The sequence below is a fragment of the Eutrigla gurnardus genome (assembly GCF_963514095.1).
Source record: "Eutrigla gurnardus genome assembly, chromosome: 17".
NCBI classification, from domain to species: Eukaryota; Metazoa; Chordata; class Actinopteri; order Perciformes; family Triglidae; genus Eutrigla; species Eutrigla gurnardus.
In genome coordinates this window covers 11406698-11423446 of record NC_139928.1, presented here as the reverse complement: position 1 = coordinate 11423446, position 16749 = coordinate 11406698, and the positions used below count along the sequence as shown (strand labels likewise).

The 16749-nt window shown below is 43.5% G+C and overlaps 1 protein-coding gene across 1 annotated transcript in view; it reads left to right on the top strand.

Moving 5' to 3' along the window:
- Positions 1-16153, top strand: part of gabbr2 (gamma-aminobutyric acid (GABA) B receptor, 2) — a 146039-nt gene extending 129886 nt beyond the window's left edge. Inside the window, exons 14-19 of the mRNA XM_084032891.1 lie at positions 4092-4202; positions 7004-7228; positions 7476-7658; positions 8323-8452; positions 12297-12414; positions 14214-16153. Of these exons, the coding sequence (XP_083889017.1) occupies positions 4092-4202; positions 7004-7228; positions 7476-7658; positions 8323-8452; positions 12297-12414; positions 14214-14379 (933 nt within the window). The 3' untranslated portion in view covers positions 14380-16153. The remainder of the gene's footprint in view (positions 1-4091; positions 4203-7003; positions 7229-7475; positions 7659-8322; positions 8453-12296; positions 12415-14213) is intronic.
- The last annotated feature ends 596 nt before the right edge of the window (positions 16154-16749 follow it).

Below are 16749 nucleotides of genomic sequence, written 5' to 3'. Positions count from 1 at the left end.
GACACTTCCAATAGTTATCGGGTTATATGGAGCCTAAAATGGGCGTGAACTTTCTTTTGAGCTACCTGTCCAACCAGCTGAGCCAATCCCCCACGATGCACTTCTCCCGTCTTCTTTTCTAAAGGCCATTACTGCCTGTCACTATTACACAGAGGGCTCGTGAAATCTGCTCACTGCTTTTCAATTTTTTTTATACAAATTACCATGGCACCAAGATGTCTTTCATCTTCCCATCTCTTTGCCCTTTGTGTTCTCCGAATGCCACTCTCCAAATATCTCATCATGGCTTTTCTGCATCCCCCATCTCATTCATTCTTTAAATACCTTCATCCTTCTCTAAAACCTGGCAGTAGCTTCTCCTGCTTTCCCCAATGCCTCGACATGTGATTAACTGTGATACACTACACATGGTACTCATTGGTTCTCTTCTAAGAATATTTCAACACGTAATCGTTTCCAGTCCCGATAACAGCGTTTAGATGGTGGAGATGCATCTAATCTGTGTTTGCATGTATGAAAACAGTTGTTGCCACACAGGAGAATGTGTCTGTGTTCATGTGAAATCTCTATCAGACAGCCCTGTATCAGTTTGTTTCTCTCCCCGTCTCGGTGCCCAGGAGAACAGTTGGTGGGGCTGCTACCCCGACTACCCGCCGACATGCAAAACACCAACAAGCACCGATCAGAAAATCTCAATTTGTTGTTATTATTTGATATATACAACACAGGACATTGCTTACTGTTCTGAGAGAGATTTCAAATCGCCTCAGCGTACATAAATGTAAATTATCTAATCCCCGAAGTAATCACACCACCATAATTTGATGCAGCGTTTTTATGATAAAACTTTTTACGATCTTCCTCGCGGACAAAAGCGTATCGTAAACTTTTTTGGGGGAAAAATAGATTTACATTTTCTCTCCCTCCCGCACTAATCTCAGTGGCTTCTCCCTCCGTCATTTGTCATCCCAGTCATTTTCTCTGCTCTTTTTTTGAAGTGCTACGACATAAATTGCGGCCACAAAAATTCTAAAGCTCCACCCAAAATCTGTATCTTTTGTCCCCATCTGTCTCTCTCACTCTTTCACCGTGGTGAAGTCTCCTCTGTTGTAATTGCCAGACCGCGTGATGGAGTGCTTCTGTCAGTGTTTGCCCGGTAGCTCATACATAGGTACACGCACACACACTAACCCACAAACAGTCCCGGTCACATTACGCCTGTATGCTCACAGAATGTGCAAATGTTGGCACCTGCAGACACACACACACACACACACACACACACACTCTATATGGCCGTCTTTGTTCTTTCTTTTTAATTTTCCACTTCTAAATGGCACGTGGAAGGAGAATGTATTCAATGAGGATTCAGAGTAGTTCAAAAGTATTTTCCCAAAACGCATTATATATTTTAGGTTTTTGAATTTGCTTCCATCCTTGTAAGAATCCTGTGGTTTCTAATAAATTCAGCACAATATGGAACCGTTTTATTTTTGCACTAAAGTACATCATCAGGTCAATTACTGAGCTGCATCTTGTTCTCAAGCTTTTTGTTGAAGCATCAAAGAATCAAACCTGGAAGACGTCAAACGTGAACATTGTCAAAAGCATGAAGTCTTTCATCAGTCAGGAGTCAACTCTTCTTCTCAACTTTCCACCAGTGCATTCATTTACATTAATCTACTGTAATAAATGTTTCTCTGAACACCCACATTGATAGAAAACCACATTTACGTTTCTATCTAATCTAATCTTTACCTCCATCTTGCCAACATCCCATAGCTCTGCCTGATAGATTCCTCCCCTCTGCTCTCCAGTTATCTCCTCTTTTTAGAATTTCTTTTTTTCCTTCACTTATCTCTTTGAGGAAACAGGATTGACAGCATCTATTTATCTCACCTCTCCATGTTGTCATTTGTACCTTCCATTCATCTATCCTGCTCTCCCTTTATTATTCCATTCCTTTCAACTTCCATCGTTCCATCCATACTTCTTGCTCCCGTCTTCTCTCTATCCCCCCCTCCCTCCTCCCTCCATCAATCCTTTCATCGCCTCATCTAGCTCCATCTCTCCACGGACAATCTGCCAGTGCTGTGCCCTCCCAGAGTGATCCCGTTAGAGGCCTAATGCTGTAAAAAATGACAGTGAACCGCCACTTTTACTGCCATCACCACCACTTTGGGGCTGCCCGCCGCCTCCAGCTCTGTTGCCTGGCAACTCCCCAGACAGCCTCCCTCCAAACGGCACTGCCTGCTCTGCTGCGATAGAGACCCAAGCCTAATAAGCATTATATCTCATTTTGTCTTATCATTTTGTTGTTAGGGACACAAGTTTGCTCGGAGCTGCGACTATGCAAAGAGCGCTGATGCAGAATGTGCCTCTCATATTGAATGAACATAATGATTTGCAACAAGTGTGACTTCTTACAGCGCTGTTGTTGGAATAACAGATTGCTCAACCAAAAAACATAAATCTACAGGAATGCCGAAGATGTGGATGATGCAGTGAAGGTGTTCAGTAGGAAAAGCTACGGTGTTTAATTTTTTGGATGCTAATGTGAACATACAATTAACATGTCATACTGTAATGTGTGTGTGTGTGTGTGTGTGTGTGTGTGAGGGGGGGGGGGATTCCACCTGCTATAGTGTCATCAACAGCGCAGCGTGATGTGTAACTGCATTCATAAGTGGAAGCACCGAGGAACACCGTGTGAAAGCTGCATTTCCAAGGCAACGACGTGGAAATGAAAGCTAGAGAACTGTATGATATAACACTTCAAGGATATCCAGAAATCATACAATATGGGTCCATTTCTGTTCAACTTTGTTGGGTGAATCTCTGACGCTTTTTTTTTAAGTACCAACTTCCCATTTTAAGTGATAATCCTATGGAGAACCGCTAATTTAAATCCATTAAGGTCATAGTGGAAAGCCTGAATAGCTGCAATTTCCATTAATGGGAGCTGAATGGAGCATATGGGGGTCAAAGTGACTAGGGGGAAGTGGATTTTGCAACCCCTGGAGGGATGTGTGTGTGTGAGAGAGTGTGTGTGTAGGTGTGTGTTTATTAATGTTGAGGGCATTCACATGAGACACATTAAACAAAGTGCACACACTCGCTCTATCATGCGTGAGGACCACGCTTCCCGTTCTCTTTCACTCCCCGTCTTAAAGGACTTTGCTTATGAACTCAATTTCTGCAAATCAAAGACAATCATTTGGATTCACGCACGCACATACACACAAGCACCATCTGCTGAGCTATTAGACATGTCTTACTGTAAATAAGCCTGAAGTCCCCCCCACACACACACACACACACACACACACACATAGTGAGCAGCATGGCAGCATGCCCAGCCTCGCCCCAGGTGCCTCAGCGTTGATCTATTGGTGTGGCCTCGGATGAATTCATGCAGGGCCGGCTAATGCTCTTATTAAAGGCTTTTTAAAGCTGTTCCTAACCGAGAGAGTGAGAAGGAGAGAGGAGAGGTGACGTGTTTTAGCGTATTAATATCCACCTCAGGTGCTAATTTGCCCTGTAAGTCATACGTGTCACCTGCTGCCGTGGAAGACAAGTGGAAAATGAAAAAGAAAAGCTCAAGAAGAAGGGGGGGGGGGGACTGGTGCAGGATGGATAGTGTGACAGAGACGGAGTGGGAAACAAGAATGAAAGGAGGAGGTGTAAATCACATTAATGAATAAGCTTCATTAGTCGTGCCCATTAGCGTCCTAAGCACAGATTAATTTAACTTCAGCCGACTTCGCAGAAGCCTATTGGCCATGATGGGATACAGTTTGATTACACACCTAGATGTTTGATCACTGACACCAGTCGTTGCAAGTAGCAGTGGACAGGCCGCATACCATTTCTTTCCTAAATGGAAATTAAAACTGGAAGGAGAAACTGTCGTGGAAACATTTTCCTACTGAGGACTCTCTTCCTTTTCAGCTGTTTACTGTCTTTTTCTGTTGGTTCTCCTATTTCGCTGTTGATTTGCACTTTTTGCTCACCTTTCTAATTTGTTTTTCCAAAAAAGTTGAAAGACTTTTTGTACATAATCCCTGTCTGTGTGTTTGTGTCGTCAACAGGCGGACCCCCAAGGCCGAGACATAGCCATCCGTCCCTTCTTGGAGCACTGTGAGAACACCCACATGACCATTTGGCTGGGCATTGTTTATGCCTACAAGGGACTGCTTATGGTGAGAGGAAACGGTCAACATCTCATCATCTACTCACACTCCAGATACAAACACACGCAAATTAAATGAACAAATGCATCTGCTGACTCTTAACAGCCTCATAAATATGCATTTATGAGGCTTGATGCCTTTTATATAACCCTATTTCTGAAATGTGTGTCAATATACAACCTTGATTGTCTACTTTCAAGACAGTGAAATTAAATATGCATTTTCCAAGTTCAAGACAAAGCAGTAAATCATCTTCAGAAGAAAGCAGACGTTGCTCCGTAAAAAGGGACGGACAGGAAATTAACTGTAACTGTAAATACAGTGATATATTGCATTGGATGAGTATAAATCAATTCTCTTTGATATACTGTTTGTCCCTATCAAATAAACATAAAAATAATTAAAATTATATTTCACCCATTTGCATTAAGCTTTGTATCGTTAGAAACCAGGTAGTATTTTTGAATGGTCGTGCGTCATTTCCTCATTTTCCCCAGAGACGGGAGATCTCCGTGTTTCTATGTGAAGGCACCAAATTAGAAATGTTTTTTACATTGCGACTACATATATGACCCACTTTCAATACAGATTCCACTGGTGAAGTATTCCTTTAACTAATAAAAAAAATACTACCGAATAATGGTTGAAAGATGGAAGGAGTGAACAAATGTTAACAGGTAACAAGTAGGAGGAGCTCTGATGTCAAATAATAAGATGGCAGCAAAGAAGGAGAGCGGTAGGAAACAGTTTTTTGCCAAGTGATTGACAGGAGTCCACATCTGTATGAGGCACAGTGAGCGACAGCTCAGCAAAAAGGAGCATCAAGTCACACACACACACACACACACACACACACACACACACACCTGAGATCCACTAATCCTTGATGACTTCTCCTGTAAGTCTGCTGCTTGTCATTCCACTAACTCTCATTTAGACTTTCTGATAAGCAGGCCGGCCACTTAACACAGCACACAGTGAATTATTCAGCAGGCTGCTGCTGCTGCTCCACCACCAAACAAACTCTCTAAATAACAAGCATGAAACCTACGGCTGCTTTAGAAAGATGACTCTAGATCATTTTTCTCCTCACTGTCACATCATGAAATCTATTTTTGTTTGATTATATAAGTGTTTTTTGTTGCTTTTAAGGTTTTTCAAGGTATAAAATGTTTTTCTTTACACAATTTGCACGTTTTCAACATGCAACCAAAAACATAAAGAATTAAAACTGCGAGCAGTGATAACGGGCCCTCGCATGGCACGTAACTCGGTTAGTGCTACGGCCGCCTGACGTGTCGGACCGCCTGGCCTGGCCACCGCCACGGGGCGGGTCGTCCCCGGCCACCGCCACGTTGCCAGTCGTCCCCGGTCGTCCCCGGCCACCGCCACGGCGCGGGTCGTCCCCGGCCACTGCCACGGCTGGCGCCTGTTGTCCCCGGCCACCGCCACGGCGCGCGTCGTCCCCTGCCCCCGCCATGGCGCGCGTCGTCCCCGTCCATTGCCACGCAGCCGGTCGTCCCTTGCCTGAATCGTCGCGTCGATCACCGTATCAGACGATTGAAGTTGTCCTGCTAGACTGGGGTGCAAAGTTCCACGACACTGTGATCGTATACGAGTGTAAAAACGTGACATTTTATGTCGCCACTAGGTGGCGCTCTGATTGTGAGTCAATATTGCAGTGCAGACGTGTTCAGGGTGGGACTCTCATCAAATGTGAGAAGTTTGAACATGATCGGACAATGTACATTGAAGTTATAACAGTTTAGAGTATTGTGGCGAAGCATGAAATTCGTCCATGTTCAGGGCGCTGTAATTGCGCTCCCATACGACTTATGTAAGACCTTCTGATCATTTTTAATCATCGAGGCCTCTAGAACAGGCTCACAAAGTTTGGTAGGAATCGGATCAACGGTTTAGGAGGAGTTCGTTAAAATACAAAGCTTACAATTGAAAAATGGCTGATTTACTGTAGCGTCCCCGAGTGGTCAATTTTAATAAAACTTTCAGGATATGTTCCAGGGACATATGTCAACATGTCCTGCAAGTTTCATGATGATTGGGTTAAATATTGTGGAGTTATGTGTATTGATTTCTAGAGCCCCGCCCCTCTGACATTCATTGGCTAATAACTTCTGAACGCAACGACATTTTACAAAGCTTTTGATCGGACTTGACCAACTTGGTCTAATGATGACGCACAGCAATTTTGGTGAGAATCGGATCTATGGTTTAGGAGGAATTAGCAAAAACTTGTTTTTCACAAAATTCAAAATGGCGGAAAATTTCGGTAGGCGGACTTTGGTGCCATAATGTAATTTTTTGTAGAGCACACGGATCTGCATATGTGTGCAAAATTTCAAGTCAATTGGAGTTACGGTGTGAGCTGGCCATCCTTCTTTGCGTTAGGTGGCGCTAGCGAGCCACTTTTCTGTGGCCAACTATGAAACCTTTAAAATATCAAAATTTTCGCCGTTTTCTATTAGCACACCAAATTTGGTAAGCTAATTATTTTGCTAAGGCCCCCAAAAAGGCCTCTAGAAAATAAAATAATAATAATAATAATAATAATAATAAAAAACCGTTCAGTTTCAATAGGGCTTCGCAGCCCGACGTTGTCGGCGCTCGGGCCCTAATTAATAAGGTTGGGGAAAAAGGTGATGTTAACCAGCAGGAGCAAAATGAAATAAAACTGAATGGTTTCAAACAGTGAGGACCAAACTGTTAACTGTGTGCTCATCGGCCCAGAGAAACAAGTTCCGACTTTCTATCGAATATTGCTTTAAGTTTCCTCTCTTTCCCCCCGACAGTTGTTTGGCTGTTTCTTGGCATGGGAGACCAGGAACGTGAGCATCCCTGCTCTCAACGACAGCAAATACATCGGGATGAGTGTTTACAACGTGGGCATCATGTGCATCATCGGCGCCGCCGTCTCGTTCCTGACGAGGGACCAGCCCAATGTCCAGTTCTGTATTGTGGCACTAGTGATCATCTTTTGCAGCACCATCACGCTCTGTCTGGTCTTCGTTCCCAAGGTCAGTTCTGTGTGTGTGTGTGTGTGTGTGTGTGTGTGTGTGTGTGTGTGTGTGTGTGTGTGTGTGTACAAACACAGTTGGCTCAAGCGAGTGATTAATTATCACCAGATTCAGACACCACACTCCACTGAGTCCTGGATCCTCAAAATGCAGCGTTAACAGTTTTTTGTAGCTTTTTTTTTTTTTTTGCCGATGCAATTTTAGAGCAGAGTTGAGCCGTGACTAATACCTGTAACCCCTCTTCCAGTTCATCTCCATGAGAACCAACCCGGACGCAGCCACCCAGAACCGGAGGTTAAAGTTCACCCAGAACCAGAAGAAGGAGGACTCCAAGACCTCCACGTCGGTCACCAGCGTCAACCAGGCCAACACCTCGCGACTGGACGGGCTTCAGACCGACAACCACCGCCTCCGCATGAGGATAACAGAGGTCTGAGTTGACGCATTCAGGGCAGGGTTTTTAATGCACTAGAGGGATAAGGAGATGCTTTTAAACGTACGTGAAGAAACAGTAATTGAGCACAAGTTCTACAAGAGGAGGAAGAAAAAGCAGTCATTTGGCTCCACTGAACTTGAAAAGCTAAAAGGAAAACGAGCTCTCCTATAGCCCGTTTCATGTCGTTAATTATTAATAGAATGATTGTTAGTTGTAAAAAGCAACGAGAAGGCCACACTGTTCCTTCTCTCCGATTCATTTCTTAGAAATGTTCACTTATTCAGATATTGAGTGACATTTGAAAAAAAAAAAAATCCCCTGACAATCACCTCAGCTGTGAAAGGTGAATTACTGCCGTTGTCATCACTGCTTTTGTTGATAATTGTGGCAAACGAGGAGCTACTCAGAAGTGAAGTTTTCTTTTGTCTTCGGCAGACAGCCGTCTCTTCCTTTCTTCTGTTCCAAAATGAAAAGTAGTTGCAGAATCATGTAGCCTACTTGAGTTAGTTCGTCTGTGAATTATTTATGCAAACAGTTACTGGATCATAATGTTCTTTCTCTATCATGTGTTTTATCCACACACACACACACACACACACACACACACACACACACACTACAATATGAACTAACTTCTTTGTTTTTCTGTTTGAAAAAGCTGGATAAAGAGCTGGAAGAAGTGACCATGCAGCTTCAGGACACGCCGGAGAAAACTCCCTACATCAAACAGAATCATTACCCCGACGCCAACAACATCCTCAGCATACGCAACTTCACAGATGGCAAAGGTGAGAAACCGGCTGTGTGTTTCCATGTAGCTCCTCGTCATCCAACCTACAACAGAAGAGTGAAGGATTACACACACAATGACAAAAGAGAGGCTCTTCAGACTCTTTAGTTCATGTGCAAAAGGTGACAAAATCACTTAGCTTGGATCAGTTGGTGGATTCAAAAGTCTTGACCCAGGCTATTACCTGGAAAAAGTATATAGACACTATGACACACTGTCATATCAGGAGAAACAGTGTTTGTGTTTGGTGGGCGTGAGGTAACTTCATGTCACAAAAAGGTTGGTGCTTTCAGCCGATACAATCCAATGTAAAATCCACGATGGCATATCATTTCTTCCTCACTGACTGCTCAGCTGGATTGTGCTCAATGCTGCCACTCGTGGCTAAACACTGCATTGCAGTATGCACACACCAAGACTGAGCAGCTCAGTATGAAGCAATTTGGTCTCATCTCATTCAGTGTGATTCAGTCTGATGCAATTTAATCTAATGTAAAGTGTACAGCTGGGATTGTGCATATTCTTCTGTTTCAATAAAGAGAGCCTGCATGCGGTTATGTTTTGCATATTCAGTGGCTTCAGTCCAGTATTTTTATGCTGCTTTCAGAGCAGCAGCTTGGAGGAATATTGTTTTTTTTTTAGCTGCAGGTGAAGAATGAATGAGTACCCTGTCTCGTCAAGTCTGTGACGTCTCTCCGGATGAGTCATGGGATTAGCTACACTACCTGCCGCCGCTGACACATACTTAGACATACTGGAGTCACACTGATCAACTCTGCTGCCTTTTATCACTAAGCCCAAAGTGGGACCAACATACATGGTTTTACACATAAATATTTGGTGTGCGGGCTGTTTTTGCTGCTGCGTGTAGAGAGAAGATTGAACCTGAACCATCATTGGGTGAGACTGTCATGTGCTGAAGTATAAAAATACGTGCCATATCCATCTTTTCCAGCAGAGAGAGCCTGTATCCTTTACGTCTGCCAGATACTGGCTGTTTGAATCGATGCAGCTGCATCGTAGGCATCGTGAAGTCTTCAAAATGAATGAGTGAGTCGTTGCACCCAGGCAGCATTGCTTTGCGCTAGGCACCAGGGTGATGGCGATGTGACGTGCAGACGCCAGTTTCAGCATGTGTGATGCACGAAGGCACTCTCAGGGGTGTCTAATGGATCCGTGAGTTTGGGAAGGGAAAAGGGTGAAACAGCTGTGCTCATTCTGTGGATTGGGAGCAGAGCTAGTGGAATTGTTTGAGGAGTTCCTCGTCTGTGAAAGTTCATCGTCACGCTATGAACTGAGTTAGTCGGTACGTCCACAAAGCAATGTGTCTAATGCTTCTTCTTTGTGTTTTAGTTTGTTCTCTGTTTCCTTCTGTTTCCCTTTCTTCCCCGCCTCTCATCTTTTGCGTGTGCACACACATAAATGCAACAACAGACACACACCTTCCTGTTTAAGCCTTGTGAGGTACGCTCACCAGGACAGATCTGAAATAGGACATATGTCTGTGTTGTTGCACAATCGGTTGATGGAGGGGCTTGTTGTCTATTTCTGGAACACAGAGAGCTAGAAGTCAGCGCCAAGATTATTTTGATTAGTAGATAATTAGTAAATGAGCTACCATCTGTGAGGTTTCTTGTTGTTTTATATTTATCTTTTAAAGAATCAGCAATTTGAATACTGCATCAAATTTAGTGAGTCATGGGATTTTTCATGTTTTTTTTAAACCATTTATCAGGAAAAAAGCTATACAGATTTTGGACTTCCATTAATAATAAAAAAAAGACAAAATATGTCATGTTACATGAAAATAATTAGCCGGTATAATTTAAGCAAACACATTCTCCCATTTTCCATTAGTTGAGTGTAATCTCTGGAAAGCACTGGCAGTAGCTGGCGGCTGATACCGGGCTGTGTTTAATGAACTCAAATACAAGTCGTTTTATAAATAAATCTACTTCAGCCTGTCCTGGTTAGGTTGTTGTTGAGAACAGAGGGAAAATACACTTTTTGGTATACATAATCATTTACAGAGATATTTTTTACAGAAAAAAATAATGTGTAAGTTCAAGGCAGAGATACGTCTCCTTCTTCACAGTACATAGGAAATGGGTCATTTTTAAATCGGGGAAAAATGAGAGAAATACAGAGAGCTCATTTTAGGAAGTGCACTTCCTTCCAATATAAACTTCCAATATAATACTTCACTTCACTTTAGGATAAGACAGACATCAACTGTTTTATTTCCCTCAGACGGGAAAACATGCTGATGCTGGTAGATATATGATCCGTTTGATGAGTGAATATTGTTGAATAATCCAGTTTGCACTTGGGGCATAGGGATCAGATAGCAAACAAAAGTGGGCTCTCTTATTCATGGCGTAGGTATATTCCTGCTCCTGTCATCCAGTAATGTTTTAAAACCGAGACACGGGAGTAAAATCTAGTCGAGCCTTATACTAGCTCTCTCCAAGCAAGAATCTCACATTTAACGATAGACTGACCTTGCTATTACTTTTTTTATTGCTCGAGAAATTCATCAGAATGCGGGTTATGAAAGTGTCCTCGCTAATGATCCCGTGAGAAGAGAAAGAGGACGAGTTCGGACAGAGAACAGCACTTTAGCCGCTGCTCACAATCGTCAACCTGACACACATTCTGTAATAAAATCACCGGTCATTAATCCTCCGTTTAACATCGCCAGCATATAACCGTTGCCCAGCTTCAATCTACTCATCATCACCATCATCATCATCATCATCATCACTGTCTCCTAACCACAGTCATTATTTTTCATAGGCAAGGCAAGGTCTAAATGTATTGAGGTGCGTGAATGAGTGGCTGTTGTAGAGTAGAACGGTGTGTCAACAGTGATTACCCTCAACACTCCACCCTCTCTCTCTCTCTCTCTCTCTCTCTCTCTCTCTCTCTCTCTCTCCCTCTCTTCATGATCACCATTGGATGACAGTTTAGATGAAGCAGCTGCTTAGTGCTGATGTCTATTGACATTTTAAAAAAGAAAACCTCACAATCTAATGCTTTCTTTGCGGCGCGAACACGTATACTGAATCCATAACGAAGTGTATAAATATCTGTGTTTGTGCTTTTAACACAGCAGTGAGAACTACAAGGTTAGGCTTTCTTTTTTTTTTTTTTTTTTCTAAATGCAAAGAGGACTAGTCGGCTCGAATGCTGTCGTCAGTGAATCAGGTCAGCAGGTGCTGGAAATCTGGGACATCTGGAGAGAAAAGTCTGTGTGTGTGTGTGTGTGTGTGTGTGTGTGTGTGTGTGTGTGTGTGTGTGTGTGTGTGTGTGTGTGTGTGTGTGTGTGTGTGTGTGTGTGTGTGTGTGTGTGTGTTGGGGGGGTGGGGGTCCAGGTACACTTTTTAAAAACTGACCATGTTGTTTCCTTCAGCTATTGTAGCGGAGAATGCAGAAATCATGTTGGGAAGCCTTTTCCTTTTCCATCCCCTCCATCTTCCTCGTTTTTTTTTCTTTCTTATTTACTTGCTTTCTTTCTCTTTGCTTTCATTTCTACATTTTTAATTCGTCCCCTCACGGGTGTCAGTTTTATTTTTCTTTTAGCTGTGCTTTAGATATCACCCTGCATATGTGATGTGATAGATTATGCAATCTGTTTCCTGTTTGGAAAAGTGAGACCGACTAGTTTAAGTCGGTGGACAGGCAGGTCACTATTATGACGAACACGAAAAGATTTTTCACATTTTGGCAGCTTTGTCTTTTGCAACTCCTGTAGATCTGAGGAGTGCCTATATGATTTACGGTCTTGACTACACATTGTGCCGTGTTATGGTCAGTAAAAAGTGATCTTGTTTTTTTTGCAGATGGCGAGAAGTCGATACTGAAGAATCACCTGGAGCAGAAGCCTCAGGCACAGTGGGGCTCCATGGACCCTTCCAGAATAAACAGGGGACCCCTGGAGGATATCAACTCGCCTGAACAGTGAGCTCTCCTAATTCTTCTCCCTTCCTCTCCGCTCTGTCTTGTCAACTTCTTTCATCAGAGTACACGTCACATGTATCGCAACCACCAGCAGTGCTCTGGCGGTTGCTCTGGCAACAGAGCCCTGTGAAAGCATGGACCGTTCCTGTACTTTTCTCTCCCACGCACATGAACATACACATAACCAGAAAGAGTGTGTGTTCTCCCAGCATGCTGGAGAGCATCTATACACACAGTCAAACAAGTACAAACATGTGTGCATGTGTAGACATGCTGCTAATTGATTCGTTGTCCCAACTTGTAAAAGACGATGGTCGCAGACACAACAAATGCTGATCTAAATTCTGTGACTATTCATAAGGAAGCAAAGCTGAGGGATGTTGACTTCATCAAGGGGGGTTGGGGGATGGGGGGACACATCATGCATCATTGAGAGCTCTCCATCCCACAGTTGTTTAACTAGACCCAGGAGAAGAATACACAACATATAAGGATAGATGGACGGAGAAGGGAGAGACAGCAGACGAGGAGGGATTAAATATTGACGAGTGGGCAGTAACAGATAGAATTTGGATTGAAAGAAGGATGTTTAGATCGGGAAGGGAGACAGAGATCAGGAGGAGGAGAGAAAGAAAGAGGTAGAGACTCACAGAGGCTTATGTAACCAGTGATTTACAGCTCGCATTGGAAGCAGCTCTGAAAATAGACAGGGAGGAGAACAGAAGTAAAGGAACACTCGGAGCTATTCCCATGCCGCATAAATGTTTGATCACATGGAGGCAAGAGAGACGAAGAGGCAGCGAGAGAGAGGAAGAGAAGAGAAAGGAGAGGCAAATATAAAGAAGTGTGATGAGAGTAGAGGTAGAGGAGGACGAAGGGCAACACTTTGTGACATGACGAATGCTAACGAAAGTCTTTAAATGTCTGCGTCATATATGATACGTGAAAAATGAAAACATTTCCTTCATGAGCAAGGAAGATTGTGTTTCCATCACAAATATAATATGGTCAGGACTGACTCGGCCTGAGGTGGATTAATATTTCAAAGTTCAACTAATTAAGACATTTTTCTAGGTCTATAATGAATGAGTTTGGATTTCATTCCCCCCCTTCATTTTTTTTTTACATAACTCACATCCGGTTACGTAATTTTCTTGCAAACGGCTGGCAGTGGCGCTAGCACTAGCGAGGTAGGGTGCGATCTGTCACAGCAGGCTGATGCATGAAATGTTCTTTTTGTCAGATGATCCCAGAAGCTGAGAGGAACGGTGGATTAGGGGTTTAGTAAAGGGAAGTGGAGAAGGGAATGAGGGTGCTCAAAGAATACAGGGAAAATAATTAGGAGAATTGCTGAGGGCTTTTATGAACTATACTTTTCTTGTCTGTTGTGATTCATCTTTTGTACGTTTCTGTCCATTTGTATCACTGGAGCTGGCTGTTATAACATCAACACTCCATTGAAACAGTGCTGAACAAAAATTGTGAAAATTGGGCAGGTCCACTTCTGGTCTGTGGTATAAACCAAACCATCGTCTCTTGTGTGCTGTTGTGCATATATCAATACTTGGCAATACATAAAATATACTGGTGTTTAATATTGATGAATATTGATTTTTTCAGAGGACCCACTTTTTAAATTGTCATGAGAAGAGCACATTTGTGTATAAATGAACAATTCTGACCATTTTCACTTCAATTTCAAATCACAACTTAACTGTATGCACGTTATTGAAAACATATAATTGTTTCTCATTTATATCTCCGTCTCTTACATTGCAACTTTCCTTTTCTACCCGCAGCATACAGCGTCGACTGTCCTTGCAGCTGCCCATCCTGCACCACGCCTACTTACCTTCCATAGGAGGGGTAGATGCCAGCTGCACCAGCCCCAACGGCAGCCCTGGTTCCAGCCCACGGCACAGACACATGCCCCCCTCCTACCGGGTCATGGTCTCTGGCCTGTGAGCTTCAGTCACTCCCTCACCTGGCTCTTTGCAGAGGAGACATATGTGGTTCTTTTTTTCTACAACAAATAGACTGATATCATCAGCGTATGTGCGTATTTTGTCTTGGAACAAGGAGGACAGGGGAAGAAGAGAGGGATGGGGGAGGCCGAGTACCACTCTTCGTACCTCTTCACCCCGGCCTCTCTTGAGAACTGAAAACCTCAGTCGGGAAGGGGTGGGAGGAGACAAAGTGGGCACTGGATGACCCTTACAAACCCCCATGATTCACAGCAATGCCCCCTCGTCCATCTGCTCCCCTTGACTTGGCAAATACACATATGCACAGTCGAACAAACTTAAATACACACACATGCACAGACACACTGACACCCCAATAGCGGAACAGTGGTGGACCAGCCCTGACCTGACGTGTAGCCTTATCTGCTTCAGAGGGGATTGTCTGTTCCTGTTCCTTATCTGTCGTATGTCTGTGCTCCCAGCTACGCGTGAGCTTGTCATCTAACTTGAGTATTTCACTGCTTCAGTGACTGGATACCAGTGTGGAGACATGGAATTTACAAAACCCAACAAAGGAAAAGCAAATTTACACCCCGTCCCCCTTCCCATTTTTGTGGAGACATGTAAATATCATCATTTCTGACTTTGATGTTCTGTAAGCTTTGTATATGCTGTGAATGGACAATTAAAAGGGGTTCTAAATGTAGAGCTCGTAACGGAGGCAGGTAATCAGGACATGGCCCCCTGCGAAGAATTAGACGTGTGTGAAAGAGATCTGAATTTGTTTGTGTAACAGTTCATGAATTAGCTTATGGGCAGCAAAGTAAGATACATCAAAACTCGTGAGTCACAGAACATGCAAAGACATCAAGGGGCCCATTCTTCTAATTGGAGGAAGGCGCACATTTTTCCACTTTGCTAAATTTGCACCAATGGTTCCATCAGAGATTTGACATCAAACTTTGCATAGGCCTTTCATATTTTACAACTTGCTTAATATGTCCTCAGAAAGCATGTTATACAGAATATCGAGGTCTCCAAGGCTGCATATGTTAGAAAATAGAACTAAAAGGCACCACAAGAGTGTTCCACAGTTGTTATATATGTGTGTTGTATGCCAAATAAGGCACACATTCAGATGTATACTTAAAACTCAAGAGAGCACCTTATGAATTTCTGTGCTTTTCAGACAAGGCATTAGTGGTGCGCCTGGATATATTGATCCCCCACAGAGTGGTCTCCACAGACTGTTAAGATGTCCATCTGATCTAGCCCTAACCAGCACAGACACAGGCGATGGGGTTCACGTCAATGGCACAATGACTTTTTCGGAAGAAATAACACTCAAGAAGTTACGCCGGAAAGGATGTAGGTCTACCAGTTCCACAACCAGTTTGGATTAAATGGTTGACCTGAATTTCCATGAGCAGTAGTAAGGACAATGGCGACATGGGAGCCTTGTGTTATAAGCCCCAACTGGCTGTATTTTTCAGTTCCAAGATGGTGATGACAACACTGCTGGTCACAGTGGTAGAGCTTAAAGCACAGACACAGGGCTTTCTGTCACATTGAGTGTGAAGAAAAAATCACTTCACACTTAGCAACAGTGAACATACCTCAGTTGCTATGGAACTGTAACTCAGTGCCGATGAACTGGGCCCGAGAAGGCTGCACTCAGCAAAATTGTCATTGACACAGTGACGTCCTTTTTCTTTTTCTTTTTTTTTCGTTGTAAACCATCCTCATGCAGGAGAAACGTAAACAGGGACTCTGGGGGGGGAGGCTTTTTATGGAGTGAGAGAAAGTTTGTTCTTAGCATATGTTTCACCATTGGTGTCTTGGTTTTTAGTTTTTAAGGCGTTTGTTGAACGCCGTGCCTGTTGTCTTATATTGTAGCCTGCAGGACCCACAGTACATAAATAGGGTGGAATTGGCGCTGACCTAGAAAACTGCAACATTGGCCACACATCTGTAAATTGTACAATGTGTCATAGATTTATTTAAATTCAATGCCTCAATGCATGGGACAGTGTGGGGAAACCTGGTGAAAGCTCCATTTCAGCTAGAGTGGATTTCCTCTCCAAGTTGAAGTCCGATCATGAACACTGTCTTTGTCGAAAGGCCAGTCGAGGAATACGGAGTTGGAGTGGGAGACAAGCTAGCAGAGATCTTCCTGCTATCGGACATATCAGGGTGACTTCCCGTCAGAGCTCCTCCCCTTCCAGCCCCTGCTGAGCACAGGAGCAGGGAAACCCCGAGCACAGGGAGTCACGGCTTCTCCCACACCTTTGCCAACCAGAGAATCACGAGTCACTTGACAAGCGAGTGAGAGACATTGTCAGAGGGTTGTTTCTTCCTTCAGGACAAGAAA